This window comes from Amblyomma americanum, chromosome 2 (assembly GCF_052857255.1).
Source record: "Amblyomma americanum isolate KBUSLIRL-KWMA chromosome 2, ASM5285725v1, whole genome shotgun sequence".
Classification (NCBI taxonomy): Eukaryota; Metazoa; Arthropoda; class Arachnida; order Ixodida; family Ixodidae; genus Amblyomma; species Amblyomma americanum.
This window is the reverse complement of record NC_135498.1, coordinates 1,034,454-1,055,095: the sequence shown is the minus strand read 5'-3', so window position 1 is coordinate 1,055,095 and position 20,642 is coordinate 1,034,454. Positions and strand designations below refer to the sequence as shown.

Below are 20,642 nucleotides of genomic sequence, written 5' to 3'. Positions count from 1 at the left end.
TGGTTCCAAAGATTATCAAGATGTGCCACGGTTTCATCGAGCTCGCTAAATAAATGACCTGTGCCATCTTATCTGGGAACACAAAAACCATTATGTCAGAAGCAGTTCTGGCCGCTTTTTGTTTTTAATGTCCACTGAAGAAAGAAGGGCAGACTATGAAACTGAGCTTGTCGGGAATAAAAGCAAAGCCTCTACGCTCAATCGTGGAATTGGAGATACAGGAATATTCCATGATCGAACCTTTAGTAAATGCCTGTACACAGCCGCCTTGACATCTTGGCACACAGCGGTGTGCACACATCTGGCGCCATGAGCACTGGGCTTCTTCTCCCCCTTCACACTAATGTTCTTTGAAGTGGGACTCAATGTCATGTCCCACCTTTTAGACCTTTTCAATAATTTACCAAGGAGGGGAGGGTTGTTGTCACTGTGTGCACACAAAGGTGATGAAGCCATGCACACCACATGCGCAAAGTGCATGGCCCTCCTGACCCAAGTGGGGCAGACCAGGTGCAAGCAAAATCCACATCATTATTGGCTGGCACGTGTTACACACAACTTGTTGAGGGGGTGTCCACAGTTTGATCCACTGGACTGTCATTTTTTGTGTGATGTGTAGCTGTGCTCCTTGCTACGCATTGATGCTGTAGCTTAACAGTGCTCAGAAACTGTTCTACCACATTTACTTGCGTAATTTTCACCTGCACGTAATTTGCGCATCTCTAAATTATTACCCGGATTTATAAAAAAAAAAACCTTTAGTCTCATATTTTGCACTCCCAGCTGTGCAAGCACACCAGCATGCATGCATGCGGATATACGCAGGGCAGGCTTCAGAAGATTGGCGCAGCCATGTCGCGGCGCGCAGTTGCGAAAGGTGAGTGAGTGGTGTTAAAAATGAATTTGTAAACTGGTTCCAGTAAAGGCAAGTCAATTGTGCGCCATTTGCCCGGCTCACTTGTGCCGGCAGTCGCTTTCACGCATGAGCAGCTGTGAGAGCAAACTTCTGGTAACCTTCGGAGTGTGCGTCACACCAGAATCCGTAACTACTGAACCGTTTGGCTGTTCTGTTCGCTTTTGCTGAGCCGGACCACATGTGAGGCCACAGTTTTATTGCCTTGCATCTCCAATTGCCTCTGTGACTGCAACTGTATCATTCCGCGTTTATTGCTTTGAGCTGCGCACGCACCGTCCTGCCATCACACGGGGAACTACATGGCATGGGTGTGGAGGGGAGCGGAAGGATTGTGCATTGATTTATATTTGGCACAAGTTGTGGGGTCAACTTATAAACAACAATATACTGTGTACACTGCGCGTCATGACCTTTGTGGAGTTTTCTAGAATGTGTTTGCAAAATCTCCGCATAATTTGCGCACCCCCTTTTTGCAGCCTTAATTTAGGAAAAAAGTGCACAGTGCACAGATTATGCGAGTAAATATAGTACATAATGGATCATTTGATCAAACTGAGTCCAATACAATTGGGTTCAACTGCAGTGCAACTGAGTCATCATCATCAGCCTGACTACACCCACTGCAGGGCAAAGGCCTCTCCCATGTCTCTCCAATTAACCCGGTCCTTTGCCAGCTGCGCCCACCCTATGCCTGCAAACTTCCCAATGTCATCCGCCCACCTAACCTTCTGCCGCCCCCTGCTACGCTTGCCCTTTCTTGGAATCTATTCCGTTACCCCTAAAGACCAGCGATTATCTTGCCTTCGCAGTACATGCCCTGCCCAAGCCCATTTCTTCCCCTTAATTTCGACGAGGATGTCATTAACGCGTTTGTTCCCTCACCCACTCTGCCCGCTTCCGGTCTCTCAATGTTACACCTATCATTTTTCTTTCCACGGCTCGCTGCATTGTCCTTAATTTGGGCTGAACCCTTTTCGTTAGCCTCCACATTTCTGCCCCGTAGGTGAGTACCGGTAAGATGCAGCTGTTGTACACTTTTCTCTTGAGGGATATTGGTAAACTGCCATTCATGACCTGAGAGACCCTCATTCTCCACCTCATTCTTATCCTTCTAGTAATTTCCGTCTCATGATCCAGATCAACTGTCACTACCTGCACTAAGTAGATGTATTCCTTTACCACTTCCAGCACCTTGCTGCCAATTGTAGTACTGTATACGCCTCACCTGTCCTCCTAACTTCACTAAGCCCTATGACATCCCATTTAATGCCCGCTAGTTCCTCGAACAGCACGGCTAGGCTAGCCTCACTAGATAAGGTTCTAGCGTTAAACATTGCCAGGTTCAGATTCCAATGGCGGCCTGTCTGGAGCCAGAGATTCTTAGCACCCTCTGCTGCATCGCAGGTCTGACCGCCGCCGTGGTCACTTGCTCCGCAGCCGCTGGGGACTGAGAGCCGAGGGTTAGTTGGTTTGTTCATAGAAGGTTGTGGCCAGATCCTGTTCTGGTGAGGGAGTGTGTTGTCGGTTCCTGAGGCTTGTCCAAAGGGCCACCAGAGTGATGGCGTGCCATTCAGTTTCACAACAGATTTCGTGCTAAAATTTTAATGCTTCACAAAGCAACAGTTTAGTCAAATTTTGCCTGCTTTAGAAATGGAATGCTGCAGTGCAGTTACTCGATCCACAGAACCTAAAGTGCTTAATGCTTCACTTTCTTTGACACCAATGTGGAACAAATTCTAAGCACTTCATAAATGCGAAATGCAGCTTTAACCTTTTATAAGGCACTAGCTGTGTGCATGTCTCACATGCTGCATACAAATGGAAAAATTGCACCCTGAATGGCTCAAAGAATTGAATGACACCAACGACTTCACAAAAAGACCTCACATGTGGCACATGTCCTTACCACAGTCTTTTGGACATATTAGACACCGTGTAGTAGAATTAAAAATTGCGGCAAGAAGCAGCAGCTGGCTGATGAAAGACTCAAAAGCTTAACAATTCTTCAAAATATTTTCTTTTTTACTGCCAAGATGGATCTCATCGAACTGTACACCTACGCTTGTAGATACTGTAGCATACCTGCCAACCTAGCGAAATCAAAACTCAGAAGATTTTTTATTCGCACCAAAGAAAGCAGGGGGGGGGGGGGAATGTTCACCTTTTTTTGATGTCAAATTCAGAAGTATATCATCACAAAAACTTGTGCAAATACCGTACTCGCATAATTTGCGCACTTATTTTCTTTAAATTAAGGCTGCATTTTCTGAACATGACCTAAAAAGCACTACAGTGGTCATAACGCGCAACATATACTTTATACATTATGTAGACCTGGCCCCCATCTAGCATCCCTTGCTGGCCAAAAAAAAGAAGTTCACTTGAAGTATAACGCGCATAGCTCCCCCCCCCCCCCCCCCCCCACGTTACGTAGTTCCCCATGGGATGGCATGACGGCGCGTGTGCAGCTCAGAGCAATAAGCCAGCAACAATACAATCGCGAAGATAGCAGTGGGAGCCAAAGGAGATAACGGGAACAATAAAACGGCGCCCTCGCGAGCCACCCGGCTCACTAGCGGCAAACCAAGCAGAAAACTGATGTGTAGTATCGGATTCGGGCGTGCGTGCAACTGACCGTCTGGGAAAGCGGCTGCCAACGCAAGAGCCGGCTAAATGGCACACAATTCGTGCCCTCCTCAGTCACACCTTTCACAACAACACTAGGCGACACGGCCGCGCCAATCTTCCCAAACCTGCCTTGCACACAGCCACGTACGTGTCGGGGGGTCTGGCGCTACAGAGTGCACAAAATATGCGAGTAAAATTTTTTTTTAAATGCGGGTAAAAAGTTGGGGCTGCGAAAATTATGCGTGTAAATACGGTATTTTTTCTTGAGATTTCATAGCGCCATGACATCAAGCACGCGAGAATTTGCTGCGCACTCCACACAGACGGCCTAGCAAAACCAAAACTTACACACAAGCAGCAGCAACAGTACAGCGAGAAATAGCAAGCACGAAATCATGTATGTGAAATTTAACCAGGCACAGCTACTCTGGATTTGCTTTACTTGGCTTTGACTGGCTGCTTAGCCGATGATGCTAGTGCGACCGTTGATGGTGATGCTGGAGATTACGGCGCGGTTGCCGATACTGTGGCGCCGGTTTCCAAAAAACCATTCTTGTGCGACCAGAGACAGCTTTTCGGGAGATATAAGGACGTGGTCGTACAATCAGAAAGTTCAGTCAAAAACTGCGAGTCTCCCGGGCGAATCAGGAGGGTTGGCAGGTATGCTGTAGAAGCTTGGGCAAGTTGGTGTGACATTGTTTTTCAGCAGCGCAGGGGACAAAAAAACAAAACAAAAGCACAGACACGGCGCTGCGTAGCGCCGTGTCTGTGCACTTGTCTCGTCCTTTGTCCCCTGCGTTGCTGAAAAACTACGCTCGTAAAACGCACAGAACATGAAGGAGGCCTGTTGGTAAAACATAAAAACACCCTGAACGGCTTGATAGTCTGGCAGCATTGTGCACATTCAAACACATGGCACATATGTCTGCCGGCACACGAAGCAAGTGCTGCACAAAGCGACAAGAACTACTGCTTTGGGGTCAGTAAAAGGTGCCATTACGAAATGGGGTCGCTCCACATGAGTTCCCAGGCGAGGGACGACTGGTTCTCGGGGTCACTCAGGGGCTTGGGGATCTGGTTGATGGCAGACAGGTAACCACCACCCAGCCACGGCGGAGGAATGCCGCCATGCACACAGAACACCTGCACAACAGGAAAGGTAACTTCATCTGCTGATAGTTGATGCTATGAGTAGGGGTGTGCAAATGTAGAAATTTTCTAATATGAATATGAAAAAAAAAAGGGATTCGAATATTGAATTGAATTTCTGGTCAGTACGGAAAAATACTGCAGAAAAAGATAAACTGGCTAACGTTGTTGTCCTTATTTATTTTTATTTTTTTTAAATACTGCATCGCCTTTTCAACTGGAATAAAAACTACATTGACTTAGCGCCACATGAAAAAAAAAAAAAACATGGCGTGCACAGAAATGTACACTACTTGATTAGACAGTATAACAGTATGCAACCTGTAATATGGTCATGCGAAATGAAATCCATGAAATGACACGACTGGCAACTAAAAAATTATGCAGCAAGACTTTCATTTGAGCTAGTTGGTTGTAGCAGACATGGTTTACGCAAAAAGCGCACCAGCGCTAAAAGACGGAGACAACACACACACAAGACAGGGCTAGGACTGTCTTGTGCATGTGTTGTGTCTTGTGTGTGTGTCGCAGTCGCTGTTCTTATCCTCCCTTTAGGGCCCGTTCACACTTGTCCAAAAATCCGGCGAGCGAAGTAGATTCGGCCGCTTTTGACGCCGAGCGAGGTGGAAAGCGGCGCGGCGAGGGCGATCGGGCTGGACCCAAATTTTTCGCGTTCACCGCCGCCGCCACGAAAAACATGGCGGCGCCCTTCGACGCAGGACCCCTCTCCTCGGAATGAATTCATCGTTGCTGCGATCTTTTTCTGCGCGTTCACTGGCCATAAATCGGACACCGGTGCATCGCTTCATCTCACCTCACCTATAAGCAAACGTATAAGTAATAAATTTGCTTTATTTTTTATTTACAGTGACGATTCTGGCGCTGCTAGGGTTAAGAGGAGTGCCAGTTTTGTTAACAGTACTAGTTCCCGTCCTGACAAGCATATGGCGCCACTAGACTGGGCATTTCATTGCGACTGCCTACGCTGAACTAAAAATGGTAATGTGCCTGCGTTTACGTACATAAGCATGCATACGGTTATTGTACACAGACAGCATCGATTAATGCTCTTTTCTAACCATATCTGTGTACACCGCGAGCGGTGACGTGGTGGGCGGGAAGTGTGTGGAAAAACGAGAAACAGCAGTGGCGCGACGGTTCCGCCTCACCCGGGCGTCAACAGACGTGAACGGGCCCTAGTTTTTCCGGAGAGCGAATCCGTTTCGCTCGCTGGATTTTTGGACAAGTGTGAACGGGCCTTTACGAAGATCAAGGACTACCTGAGAGAAAACTACCCTGAGATACTTCAAAGCAACAAGGAAGGTGGCTTCGTTGTCCTTCCCGAGAAGCTACTGAAAGAGAAAGCAGCTGAAGCCCTGCAGAAGCACTTCGTCGTAATGAAGTTCACTCCCACCAATTTCAAGAACACCGTGGGTATGTGCCATCATCCTTTCAGGCAACAACAACAACTGACATGAATTTGGGAGCGCTCAAGAAACTGGTGAAGGATGCTGACAGAGAGTTCCTGGATGTTTTCTTTACGGGCAAGTCTCACAAGCCTGAATGCCCCCTGCGCACGATTGTTTCAGAAAAAGGGTCCTGGCAGCCTTGCGTAGGCCGTTTCCTTCAGCGCCATTTAAAGTCCCTACCTCTAGACGACCCCTTTCTTATCCGCAGCTCTAATGAGGCAGTTCAAGAACTTAGAAATGGGTTGCCGGGAGCACAGTTGGCTTTTTCGATTGATGTTACTGACCTGTCCTATTCCATCCCGCATACCGAAATGTTAATTTCCATCAAAGAGAAGATCGCATGCATTGGCGAACTATCATTTCAGGACAAAACAGGTATTAGCTGTGATGATTTCTTAACACCTTTAGAATTTTACCTTTCATCGACTGCCATTTTTTTCAACCATTAGTATTATGTTCAGCACGATTGTGTTTGTATTGGGTCGTCCCTTGCACCTATATTGAGTGACATTTATTTATTGTGTGTTGACAAATGAGTTAGTGACCGGCTTTTATTAACCTCTAACGTTGCTAGGGTATTCAGATATGTGGATGACTATCTAATTGTGCTAACCGATCACGTAGGTCCAAAACCAAGAGCCATCTTTGAAAACATTGTCGCCATTTTCAGAAATGAATCCAAAGGGCTTCTTTTCACGCAAGAACTTCCCTGCGACAATAACCTGCAGTTTCTTGACCTGAGACTTGTGTTTAGGCAGGACAGACATGTTTGTTGGTCCTACAACCCCAGGTCGTGCAAAGAGCTACTCCCTTTCGGTAGTGCACTTCCAAGCTAATCAAGCGGGGAATCATTGCGACATGCCTGAATGCATCTTTGGAAAAATCTTGTGAGCATGAGATGGCACAGAGCTTTGATGCGCAAACTGAACGCATTCACCAAGCTGGGTACCCAATACACCTCATCACTAGTATTAGTGAGAACCTTGTCAATAAGCGCAAGGTGACGTCAAAGGGTTAACAGGCTAAAAAAAACAAGGAAAAAGAAAAGCAACCGACGGTAGTGATCAACTACATTCATCGGCTTTCGCACAATCTAAAGAAAGTGGCTAGCAGGTATAAGGTCAATGTGGTTCTATCTGCTGCTTGCAAGCTGTCGCGCATTTGCACCTTGAAAAAAGAAAGAATGGTTAGGCAGCGCAAAAAGAATCACCAAATCCGCACCACTGATTGCACTGCTGACGTTGTGTATGTTGTGACGTTGTATGTGTTGTGTGTCTAAGCTGCGGTCAGGAATATATCGGCCAGACAAATCAGTGCTTTAATGAAAGAGTGAGGCAGCACAAGATTGCTATAAAAAATTGTTATGGCAGCCACATGGTCACTCACTGCAAAAGCTGCAAGTGCCGTCCAGCTTTCGAAAACACTAAATTCATTGCAAGGTCTAAAAGACAGATTAGAGCGTGAAATCATCGAAGCTTATTACATCAAGTAGAGGGGTCATATCTGCATAAGCAAGCCAACTGTCTCGATGTCGAAAGAAGAGATTAGTTTTCTCAGTGGTTCATTATCAGCGTTATAATCATTGCTTGGTCCTTTTGGCACGTGTGCCTTTGTTATGTCACCGGTTGTATTTATTCTGCTTTTACCTTTGCCTGCTCGTGTGGTTATAAAGTGGTTTTTTCCATGAATAAACTTAGTTGGAAGTTGGCGCCAGTCCTGTCTTGTGCGTGTGTTGTCTCAGCCTTTCAATGCCAGTACGTTTTTGCGTAAACCATGTCAAGAAGTTATGGCTAGCAAAACCTTATTAATTCGGGTTTCAAGGGACTGGAAGAAATGCCCAGATTATCCAAAGGTCGGTTTATAAAATTCTCTGCGCCCCCGAAGTAAAAAATGCCAAAAATGCGGTGAATCCTTAAGAGTAGACTTCGTCACATAAACGCCAAAAAACATGTGATGAGCGTGAAGTTTTTGGCGCGCTGTAAGAACAACGCGGATGAGGGGAACGCACACTGGCTTTTAAAAAGGAAAAAAGAAATGAGCAGCGACGCGCCAGTCGGCATCCGGCGAATGTGCGGGCGAACAGTTGCCATGGGCTGCGGCGAAGCTCAAAACGGAAACTACGCGACCAAGCTGTTTTTTGGCCCGTGACAGGGGTCCTCGTATCGCCGCCATGCCACTTCGACTCGCCCCTTCGGGAGCCTCATGCAAAGTTCCACAAGCATATCACAGTTGACCAAAACAAGCTCACACAAGGAGAGTTATGAAGGGCATGCGCATTGGGTAATGTGGAAGGATCAAAGAAGAAAAAAAGAGCGGCCTTCTTCTCACTGGGATGGTTCAAAGCGTGTTCACATCAGCCCACTTGCGGACGAGGCCAAGCCTGGTAGCGGCCATGCGATAAACGCCGGAGAAGACTGTTTCTTGGCATCGCCACTTCACACGGTGCCAAAGAAAGATCCCGGCGACTGGAGACCATGTGGAGATTACCGCGCCCTCAACGCTCACACTTTACCAAACCGCTATCCACTTCCTCACATACAGGACCTGGCCTCCTGCACCCATGTCTTCTCCGCGTTTGAGAAACTCCGCGATGGAGAAACTCTACGATGGACAAACTCCGCGAAGGAGAAACTCCGCGTTGGAGAAAAGTCCTTCATCCGCCGTGACCACGTCCGTCCACCCCTCACGCCAGCCTACGATGGACCGTTCCGCGTCCTCTATCGTGCGCAGAGGACCTTCACATTAGACATCAACGGCTGCTGACCACCTCAAACCAGCCTACAATGCCACTCCTCTGCACATCGGCACTACACTCACTCTCGCTTCGACTGCGCCACCCCTGTGCACAGCTTTCTCCAAGCACATCCGCTGGACCAATCCTGTGGCTTAGCTCTACGGGGGGAGCCCTGTAGCGCCCCTCACGCCACGCTTGGCTCGCAGGCCATGGCACGCGGCACCGGACAAGAAAGAGGAAGTTGGGCGAGGCCACCTCAGCGCGAGCAGCGCAAATAAACAGTTTGAACCTCAACGCTGTCGGAGCTGGTTCTTCCTCGCCTTAACTCCGACATGCCCATGGTTTTGCCATGGTCAGACTGCCAGCGCATTTTTTGGAAGGTCAACCCCTAGCGTATGGTATAAATAACTAGTTTGTGCATGCAACAGAGCATCAGGTGATATAACGAAACTACAGTCAAACAAATTTACTTGTGCTGTCAGACCGGCTGAGGTCGACAGGTTTATAAAAGGATTAAATTCCGCTGCTACGAGTGGATATGATGATACGTAAAATAGCGCCAATAAAACAAGTCCAATACTTGCGTTCCTAATAAACCTGACTGGAATCTTTCCGCAGAAACTGAATTCCCATTCTGTCCATATTTTAAAAATTTATGCAAAGTGTTTTCATAAGTGCCTTAAGCTTACATAAACAAATACAACACACATTCGCCATCTCAGTATGGTTTTCAAAAAAATAAAATGACAGAAGAAGCCTCGTAAAAGTTAAAACTTGAATTACTGTTAACATTGATTATAGGCTGTATGCTCTAGGTTAATTTGTCAATTTGCGGAAAGCCTTTGATTTGGTGAATCACGACATCATGTTTAGGAAATTGAACAGATATGAAATTAGAGGTATTAACTTAGACCTTTTTCAGGGTTACCTGTCACTGAGGCAACAGTGCATTGTAATTTGAACAATGTGAGGTCCCAAAAATTACTCACTAAAGCAGGTGTCCCATGAGGTTCAATACTGAGACCAGTCCTATTTCTGTTGTGCATTAACGATATCACTGAGTTAAAACACACACTTGAAATCACACTACTTGCTGATGACACAAGTATATTTTTTATAGGGAAAAACATTCAATGAATAAACAATGAAGCTAATGCTTACATCTGGTAGAACTGTCCGAATGGCTGAGAAAAAAAAAGTTTAGGCTCAATAGACAACTAAATACACAATGTTCAGACCCACCAACAAGAATGCATGTGATAATATGCACGGTTTACAATCAACGGCGATACTCTGAAATCTTCTAATGTGTATTCAGAAGTTCTCGAATATCAATTTCTTGAATACGAATATGAACTGAAAATAAAACTTATCTCATTCGTATTCGAAATATCGAATATTCATGCACCCCTAGTTATGAGATATTATCCAAGCTACTGTTTTTAGTACTGATGTAGGCATCATGGTTCCTTGTGAGTTTGATCAAAATTAGGCAGGCTGCTAAAATCATCACCAGGGTTGGGCTCCCAGGTTTGAAGGCAGGCAGAGATTTCCTCCCTGACTTAGGCAAATAGCTTTTCTAGTTTTGGAAAATCCCATCAAATAGCACGAAAGCATCTCATTGAAAAATTTACATGCTGCAGGTTCTCGTTTGTGCTCACTGAAGTTGGTGAGCCTCAAATAATGCCGCTTCCATGCATGTAGTCCTCCATTTTAGCGATCGGCTATGAGCTTTCAGGAACAGTTTCAACTTGCACTATAATCTTAATAGTGCACAAATACGTAAAGCCCCTAGTTTCCTGTGATTCTGCAAAAAAATTGCGGATTTAAGCACTTTCCGCAAAATTTTTGTCCTGGCAGCCAAATTCTCATTTTCTGATACAACTATTTCAGATGTCAGTAAGGAAGACTGAACAATGCAAAAATGACTAATCTACCTAACACAAGGGGAAGTTTGAGACACCAGGAAAATGTGAAAAGAAAGATTGTTACGATTATAATGAAATCCCAAAATGCCCGGGCAACCATAGCCAAAGGAAGATCCGCTGCAGGTCAGAAAAAAGGCTTGGAGTTTGCAAGTGTGCCTAGACTTAGTCACTGGTCCTTGCTGCTGAGTGGCAAGTGTGCACTGCTTGAGAACTGAAATCCCGCACACTTTCTAGGCTAGACTGACATCCTCTTTCTTGGCTGGAAATGACCCCAACACAATATTGCACTGCTCTCAAATATTAGTCTACCACAGTCAGCTCTGTTGGTGCAGCGGGATTATTCAGTCATTATGAAGCACTATCCCTTGAGTGAAGATATCAAGGCACATATTGCTTGATGCTGAGTTACAACAGCCACCTTCAATTTTAGAACAGGGACCTCTGCAGCATGCAAGGCATGTGCTCAAAAAATAAGCTTGCATGTTTCTTTCGTGCATCTTATGTTTGCCATGAAATTTTCCGGCTTCATGATTCTGCACCTGCAGAATTTCGCAGATTCTTCATTCTGAATCACTTGGAATTTAGAATTTTCCACCACAGGAAGTTAGTGGCCTTCTACATATATATATTTTCTAAAGTACCAAACTCTCCCCCCACACTGTATTCATGCAAATGTGGCACATTCCAAGCATCATCGAGGCTGGCCACGTGATTAGGCCTTGAGGTCCAAAGAACTAAAGCTGCTTGTGCGAGAAGCACTCTCTGCAGCAGCACAGTGCCAGTTGCCCTCTCAGGATGTCCAAAGTGCACTGGAGCTTCGGCACCAGCCCTGGGCAACAGACCTTTGTGTCGACCACCGCAGCTATGGGCATGACGTCAAAGCAGGCGTTGATCTGCTCCCAGACTTCCACGCCAACCCGATCCCCAAACTTGTTCACGCACTCGCTGAGGGGAGAGAAGGAAATACACCTTGGCATTACAACAGGGCTGTTGCTGCACCGCAAGGGCACACTTGCCAGTGCTTACTTGTAGAAGGTGAACATCTTCTGCACATTCCGCACCTCGTGGTTGCCTCGCAGCAGGAAAAACTTGTCGGGAGCCAGGATCTTTTGTGCAAACAAATGCGCAATCACCTGCCCAACAAAGGGGAATCTCTGCAGCACATAAAATATATCCCTGCAATGCATACCGATGCATGAGGGCACACTACTTTCAGTCTTGGATGCTTATAATCAACTCTGACACATCTACAACCAAAAACTTTAATTTAAATCATCCCAACGTTTCAAAGCCGGCTCGGCTCCTTCTTCAGGAGTGACTGGGGCAGTAGCTGGCATCTTTAAGTATGCACACAGGGGAGCAGGAGGTCGAAAGAACGAAAGCGGTGGTGCGAAAGTCAAAGAACTCACCATGAGCGGCTACTCAAGAAGCTTTATTCGAAAAACCATCCATCTCCAAAAACACAGCAACATGAGCCGAGAAAGCAACACACAACAACCAATGGCGCCACGAAAATACATCACTCTGCCTTAAGTCCAAGGTACCAGTGAAACCATCGCCCAAATCCTGAAAAAAAGGGGGTCTCCAGGTTGCGCACAAGCCTACAAACACTGTTGCGCTTTGCCTGCCTGTTCCCAAAGACTGGCCATGCACAGAAAGAGCCCAAGGCGATACCTACAAAATTCCTTGCGCCAATGCGACGCAAGCTACATCGGCGAAACCAAAAATCTAAAAGATAGAATTTGGCAACATAAAAACGACATCCGCAACTTCGCAAGAGAGCGCAATCCTGTAGGCGAACATTCCGAACACTCAGACCACAGAATCAACTGCAACGAAACCAGCGTCCTCAGAACCGAAACAAATTACCAAAAAAGGCTCTTACTTGAATCCTGGCATATTCAGACTACCCCTAACAACATGAAGCGCACAGAGGGAAACCTGCCTGCAGTATATGCACAAGGACCTCACTCTGCAGCTCAAAGAAGAGGAGTCTCCACTGACCGCCTCCCCACAGACCAACAACGTGACTGACAACTTTAGCCCCCCACCCCGTAACCTCCTCTCCCGCGCCTTTCGCATCACCGCTTTCATTCTTTCGACCTCTTGCTCCCCTCTGTGCATACTAAAGATGCCAGCCACTGCCACACTCACCCCTGAAGAAGAAGCCAAGCCGGCTCCAAAATGTTGGGCTTTAAATTAAAGTTTTTAGTTGGAGATTTGTCAGAGTTTACTATAAGTCTTCAAACACAGACAAGTCTGTCAACATGTTTAGCTTTCAGTTTTAGATGCACTCCGTCCACCAAGACCTAGCGAGCAAACTTGGAAAGGGCCAAGCATGACTTCATCACATGAGCAATACATGTTGTTTGTTCTAGTTGGTTAGGATCCATGCTAGCAGCGCACTAACGACGAGGCACAAGAGCAAGAAGTGAGACGGGACGAGGCGCTGAACTATGAACTTTTATATTGAAAGACGAGGTGGACCAGTATTTAAGAAGTGCCCTATCAGGACACGTGACCACTTAAAAAACAAATCAACAACCAAACAAAAGATGACACAAAAACTTCAGGTACGAAGAAGCAAGGGCAAGATCTCACATAACTAAGAAGGAAAACACAGAATCAGAACAAGGCAAAATATAAGATATCTTCATACAAAGAAAACCAACTCAGGCAAAAAATTTTGCGCAGCTCAACAAGGTCAACCAAGCACAAAAAACCAAACCTACAGCTACCGTCGCACTTCTTGTTCTTGTGCCTTGTCCTTAGTGCGGTGCTAGCATGGATTCATCACATGGCTACCTACAATCTTTATTTACTTTTTATGCAAGCAATTTAACTTTTTAATGCGGATATGCATTCTTGGAATTCCACGCTAGATTTTCAACTTTTCAACCATTTTGCACATAAACACTTTGTGCGCGCACACTTCACAGCTCCTTTGGATAAAAGTAAAAACGATGCACATTTCTGAAAGCATGTGCTGCATACATGCGTGGCCAAGTGTAGAGATTATTCATTGGCCTTTTAATGCTAACACTGCCGTGTTGCTGGGCCACAAATGCCAGCTCGAACAAAGGTGCAGAGGCAGCTGTTCTCCACTTTCGCTTCAGCCTCTTTAAGGAGACTGCTCCGAATAACCCACACTCCAAAATGGCCAGCTGTCCATTCAACCACCATGGTGTCAACTGGCATCACACGGACCCTATCACATGGACACGAAGTCGCAAGACTCCACAAGTGACGATTGAACATAGAATAAATGCCACTTATTCCCTGATTGGTCTGTTTCTACTTAAAATTTTTTTTTCTTCCCACATCGTCTGTATGGGCCCTGCCCCAAAAATTGGTCCTCGAATCTGGAAAAAAAAAGAGTGGCCCTTACAAGCGTTTATACGGTACCGCATGCGATTTACTGGTACCTCAGAATCAAACCTGCGGATGAAACTGATTAAGAGGTAAACATTTGTGTTTAGTGCCTTCGCTAAAACAACACACCGTAATGCATCTATGTTTGTGAAAATTGTATGATTGACTGAATTGTATTTGTTATAAGGACTGTTGACATTACAGAACTCTGGAGCCCAGCGAAATGCGTTGAGTCCGGTACAGAGAGTAGTGGAAAATAGAAAAAGCAGGGGAATGCAAAGGCAGGACTCCGGTCTCCCAAGGCAATCATATTTGCTTTTGTGGATGACCCCTTGTGTCGCTTGATTCTCTCCTCGCTTTTCGCAGAGCACGGCTTTCGTAAGCTCAGCACGCGAGAAGTGTTAAGCCGGCTTCGCTCAAAGTGGGTCTTGAACGCCTGTACACGCGATTGCACGGCAAGAGAGCAGTATGAAGAGTGCCGAGGTTGTGTTCGGCAGTGAAGTGACAATACGACACAACCATGACCAGCGCTGCGGCACTCAACTCCAAAAATTTTTTCTCAACTAAAACAAAAAAACAATAAAAGTTGCTGAGAAAAATTGCAATAAAAAGAGCTTTTAGAGGGGTAGTATTTTACATTTTTGCAGTGAGCACCTCAGTATAATATTTTTGTCTGGATACGTAGCACAATGCACTTTTTTGCAAGTTTGGCATTTTATTCTGTACATTATTCAGTTTAATTTTATTGTAAACATTTTTCATGTACTAAATGTTATACGGTGAGCCAGTGAGAAGTTTATATTGCTTAAGAATGTCGCGTGGACTTCTTTTTAAAGTTCCAAAATGGAGCATTTTCAGCTAAAGAAACGAACAGCTAAAAAAACGAACTAAAAAACACAAAAAATCTCATGCATGCAATGTGTTGATGCTTGATAAAAAATACAACTCATATACATTGTCCAAATTTGGAGGACAACAAGGAAGTGAAAATGTTATGAATTTTTTACGAAGACCTAGTTTTGCACTAGTCTGGAAAATTCAAAGGGCTCTCGCATGACGGTAAAATTTTTTCCCACTAGAGATTGAGGAAATTGTTTGTGACGGTTCAATAAAAAGCCAGAAATTTTTGGAACGAGATCAAAGAGGGTCGAGCACAAACATTGGTGCGTTTGGTATGGAATGACCCGTACACCTTTACTTTAGGTCGGTGTTCACAAGCGATGATGGAATTAATCCTTGTTTTCCAATTTTTTACAGCACACCAACTTTACACGAGGTACATATTTCTGAATAAGGTGTTCTGTCACTGGTGCTTAGTTTAGATATGGAAAAATCCTCTGAGACTGATACCTGTGCTAACACATTTCTTGTTATAAACATAGGGTGGTGCTCCCAATATCTAACACTTATATTCACTAAATCATTGCCATACGGTGAAGTCCTGAATGAATAGAAATATATGCAGAAATAAACTGAAAATAAGTCACTGCTGTTGTCACATAGGCCTAACTCATTAGAGCAGACATGCGTAAAGGTACTTGAACACATAATATTTAAACCTATCTTTATTTTCCTAGAAATTAACAACAAAATCAATCCACAAAAAGATGGTTTCCACAAAGGACTTTCAACCACCACACAACTAATTGAAATAGTCCATGACCTAGGAGGTGCTCTTAATAAAGTCAGACTAATATCATATTTCTAGACTTCGAAACCCGTCCAAGGCTACATGAAACATTAAAGGGACACTGAGGAGAAATTGAAGTTGGCTTGTATCGATAGAATACCAGCTCCTGATCACAAAAACGCCGCTCTTACTGAAAACAAGGCTCTTGTACGGTAGAAAATAGCAAGAACCAAAATACAGGTATCGCCACCACAGGCCAATCTCGCAAGTACAAGCGTGGTGACGCCATAGGACAAGAGACGCCACCTTGGAGGAATTTTCCATCCTACTTGGTTTCGCGAATCTCTGAGGCTGACAAAGGTAGGTTGCGCAGATCAATATTGAAGTAAGTTTTGTTTAAAAACCAATAGTGCACTTATATCACACAAAGAATGCAGGCAAAAGACAACCTGGATGTTGGAAGCAAAGAAAACGGATGCTTGGCGGCGCCACAGGCGGCCAGGAGAGTTTCGATTTTTTATGGCGCTTCGCGTCTATGAGCTTTGCGTGCCCTGTGGTTTTGTTTTTGACGCGCTTCGATTTACAAGCGCCGAACAGCAGAGGAACTCCAGTGCCGCTTCAAGTGCTAGTTAGCCTTTGAAGGAGCCAGTTAAGGCCTGTCAGATGATCGCCACGGTCGATGAAAAGCTATGATAGCACGATGGTCGGTGATCGTACAAGGCAGCACTTGTGTATTCGCACGCTCGCCCGGCGAAACATTCCCGGCTGTGCCAGTCAACTTCAAACTACTTAACGGAAATCGTTTATTAGGGACGGAAGACAAGGTACAAGGCAGTTCAGAAAAATTGCTGATGGCCTAGCTCTGTTAGGCCAGGATATACCTAGCGAAAGCACGGAGATTTCTGCATCAGAAGAGTGCATTCACTAGATGCGCCTTTATTAACGGCTCTAACTTGAGCCGTGAACTTGAGCCGTCGTGGCGGAGCGGTAGCGTTCCCGGCTCAAACGCCGAAGGCCCTGGTTCGATTCCGAATCTCGGCACCAGACTTCTTTTCTTTTATTCAGTGAGTTGGCGGGGGGTTTCAGTGGCTCCCATGGATGCCGCTGCTGAATACGTTGGTTAGCGGTTAAGCGCAGGCTCTGTTAAGGCACGTTTATGCTGCGGCGAGGCGCGCGCGCGCGCTGCATGGCGAAGTTAGGTCGGTCAAAGCGAGACCCTCTATACTCCAACTGCGCTTGACCGCCGATGCGTTCGGCAGCTTCGGCGCACTCTGACCGCAATGGCGGGGAGATTGGAGCATGTATCATTTCTCGCCGAGTGCGCCAGCCGCCGCCGGCCCAGCCAGACTGATTTTGCTCCGCGGCGAGGTACGCGTTATATTCAATAGCTGCGGCAGTTGGGCGGATCTGTTCTTTTCGAGCTCGGCTATTTTAATCCATTCACAGTACATATCTGAAGGTACATGCAAGTTGGCGAGAGAGCCAGATCCAGTGGATTCATTGGATCTAGCGGAAGCCATTGAAGCGTCGTGCGTCCGCTTTGGTTTCAAGCCACCGACTTTAAACACGACCACCCTTGAGCACCCATTTGTTTTTTGTGGCAAAAAATAAATAAATAACTTGGCCCTTGCAACCGTGGGAGACCTCGATGCTGCCTGCTGCGCCGTGCAACCGCGCCGTTCAAGGAATCACAATCCATTGGCCCCAAAGCCCCGGCCAGCCTCCGATGGGCGTAAAGCGCCGACCTTGCCCTGGCCCCTTGCGATTCCGCGCACTGGGGTTATGATATTTAGTTTGCAACGGCTGCTCTCTGAGGAAGGGGGAAACCCCCCGCCGGCGCCTAACCTAACCGTGCTCCCTCAAAAGCATCGCACGTTCTGTGGGGCTGAGGTGGCTGAAATGCAGGCCAGAGTTTTTTCGAGAACTAAGTCGTCGGGTTCGGGAACGGGATCCATCGTAACGCTGGCAAGACGCCGGTGCAAATGTAAACGAAGCGACGGTGGCGACCCCCGATAGATGCCTTCAACGTGCGGCGGCGGTAGCTTTCATTTCGGCAGCTGCTAGACTGCACCGCTAGCCGCCAGAAATCACGGAGTCTCCGTTTACGTCACGTTTCACGTCACTCCGTTCTGTGTCGTCATAAGAGTTCTCCGTGTCGTCATAAGAGTTCTCGAGTTTGAATCGGAGCGGCGGGAAGAAAATTTTTCAACTTCGAATCCAAATTTCTTTGAAATAAATGCATCCTTCGCTCCTGGACAAGCGTCAACGAAGCCATGAAATGCCGAACTATCAGATATTGCTAACAAAAAAATTTTGATAGGGTTCTCCTCAGTGTCCCTTTAAAACTGGCCCTAAGAAACAACAATTCATTACTCGCATGGCTTCAGGCATACTTTCTGACAAGCACCAAAATGATTCTGTAGAAGGCACAAGCTCCACCCCTACAGCGGTTTACTTTGGCATGCCTATCCTTGGTCCTCTTCATTTTTTTTTCAGTATTCATTAACGGCTTGGTCTGTGAGATACCAGTTGAGATAAGACTTGTAGCAGATGACTACATCCTATACGACGTCATGAATGGCCCTAACAGCCAAGTAATTTTAAACAGTTCCCTAGATAGGATGCGGCAGGGTTATGCAGAAAAAACATCCCCCACCTTTTACCTACGGTACTACACATCCCTCATTAACTATCTAGAAGGAATTATAACTAGTACCTCTGATTTAAGGTGGAATGAGCACATACAGTACATACAAATATGCGAATGCTTCAGTTTCAAGCACAACAACTGCAAGGTATTAAACTGTTGGCATACAAAACTTATGTCCACCCCACACAAGAATACATTAGCAAATATTACTAAGCTAAAAAGGGTGCAAACAAAATCAATCACGTTCATTCATGCCTACAGCAGGCACACATCCCCTTCAATTCTTCTGAAGGGGATGTGTTTAAAGGTCAGGTGTTTCTGCGAAAGGCTAAAATTATTTTACCAGCTTTACCATAATAACCTAGGAAAAAAATAAAGACTCGTTTATCGAACCTGTGAATACACAAATGACACGGTCACTCCGTAGCAAAAAAGTAAGAGGATTCTTGTGCAAAACTAATATTCAGAAAACATTCTCTCCACATACAGCATGTAGGTGGAACACTCTGCCCGCTGATCATCCCCGAGTGTTTCTTCTCTTGCGAATGAGACAGTGGAATAACCAGTGATCCTCTGAATGTCTTTCTTGCCCTGCATGTATTTTTTAGCCGCTACTCAAGCGTACATGACGTCACTATTGTTTGCGCTTGACTCGGCATATGAGTCATCGCCGTGAATGGTCATGTGTGTGTTTATTCCCTCTCGCCTTTACTGATATGTCGGCGATTTTTACTTTTAATTTTGTGCTAGAATGCAGCACAATGTACAGCAAATTTGTACTGACATTCTGCACATGCATTGTTTTGTTTTGTTTTACAATCTTTCATTGTTTTCTCGTACTGAAAAACACATCGTTACATGTTTAACTACTTTGTAGAACCAACCCATGCCTAAGGCTTTGGTCTGAGGCTGGGATTATCTGATAAGTAAATTAGGTAATTAACTGAAGGAAGAAAAAACACACAAGGGTGAAAAACTCAGAAAATGCCGGGCACAACTGCTTATATGTCCTGTGTTTCTTGTGTTTCTATATGTGTGCCTTTTTCACCCGACAAGCATTCTCGTGAGAATGTTTTAGATAGAGGACGTGAACGTGTTGCCCGTAGACTGATCAGAAAAAAGGGCCTCAATTACATTAGTGATGTATCTGTCTTTTTGCTGAAGAAGACTTTTTAAGATTTCCCCGAGTTAGGACCACATGTACGGGTGGCTTTTCTGATGCTGACTGAAGTGCACAGTGCAAGAAGTGATTTCCGAAGGTCTTATGATGTCGCATTTGTTTTGCGGGCTTTTACATTTTTAATGCATTTTCATTGTTTTTGTCCTGTCAGACAACATTCTTTCATGTTACTTTGCCCCTTTACACCACGTGTCATCTCTGCTGTTTCTCTCTCTCTTCGATTTATCGGCCACTTTTAGATGCCCCTTGTCAGACGTGTTTTCCCTTATCGTTCTTGTGGCTCCTTACTTGATTCTGCAGCTGACAGGTGGTGTGGCAATATGCCTATATATTCAGTAGCGCGTCATCCTGTCCACCTTTCTCGTGTCCACTTCATGTTGTGCCTTCGTACGACCAAAAACCATGCACCAACCAGCCCAGCAACCTGTTCCAATTCAATACAACAAAGGAGGCCGTTATGATGGGAATGCATTTCTGCAGCAGCTACATTCCGAGTTTTGTGTCTGAAATTATTTTATTTTCGTTCTGTCATTGAGGCAAAGAAACTTAAGAGCCTTGCGGTGCACTAGTGCAAGCGTACAGATATAATTAAATCTAAATTAAAAGTGGAATTAAAATTCTCTACATTTCAGCAGCTGATGAACTTGTGATTAATAATAGGCTGAAAAATAACGACTATTATCCCTTGAGCTCAATACAAATGTAAAACAGTGCACTCTGCTCTGGTTCCCAACAAGGAGCCAAGTGTCCACTAACACTGTCGTTTGGGCATGCTGGCGTGACTTTCGTGCTGATGCACAACAAGGGACGAGACCCACCTCAACGCCATGCTCGCCCCGGTCCACGTAGTCGCCCAGGAAGAGAAAATTGGCGGGCGTCAGCACAGGTCCCATCCGCCACAGTGCCTTCTCAAAGCACACGAGGTCCCTGTAGTTGCCGTGAATGTCACCTGCGCCACACAATGTGAGAAGAAGGGGCCATTTTCA

The 20,642-nt window shown here is 45.6% G+C and overlaps 1 protein-coding gene across 10 annotated transcripts in view; it reads right to left on the bottom strand.

Annotated features, from left to right (window-relative positions):
• Positions 1–20,642, bottom strand: part of LOC144120416 (uncharacterized) — a 71,134-nt gene that overhangs the window by 8,148 nt on the left and 42,344 nt on the right. For 5 of the 10 annotated variants that reach the window (XM_077652761.1, XM_077652767.1, XM_077652763.1 and 2 more), the window contains exons 12-15: positions 20,475–20,605; positions 11,851–11,978; positions 11,667–11,769; positions 4,545–4,687 (exon numbers count right to left, since the gene is read on the bottom strand). In XM_077652761.1, the coding sequence (XP_077508887.1) occupies positions 4,545–4,687; positions 11,667–11,769; positions 11,851–11,978; positions 20,475–20,605 (505 nt within the window). The remainder of the gene's footprint in view (positions 1–4,544; positions 4,688–11,666; positions 11,770–11,850; positions 11,979–20,474; positions 20,606–20,642) is intronic. The other 5 variants (XM_077652764.1, XM_077652768.1, XM_077652765.1 and 2 more) reach the window with 1 other exon arrangement.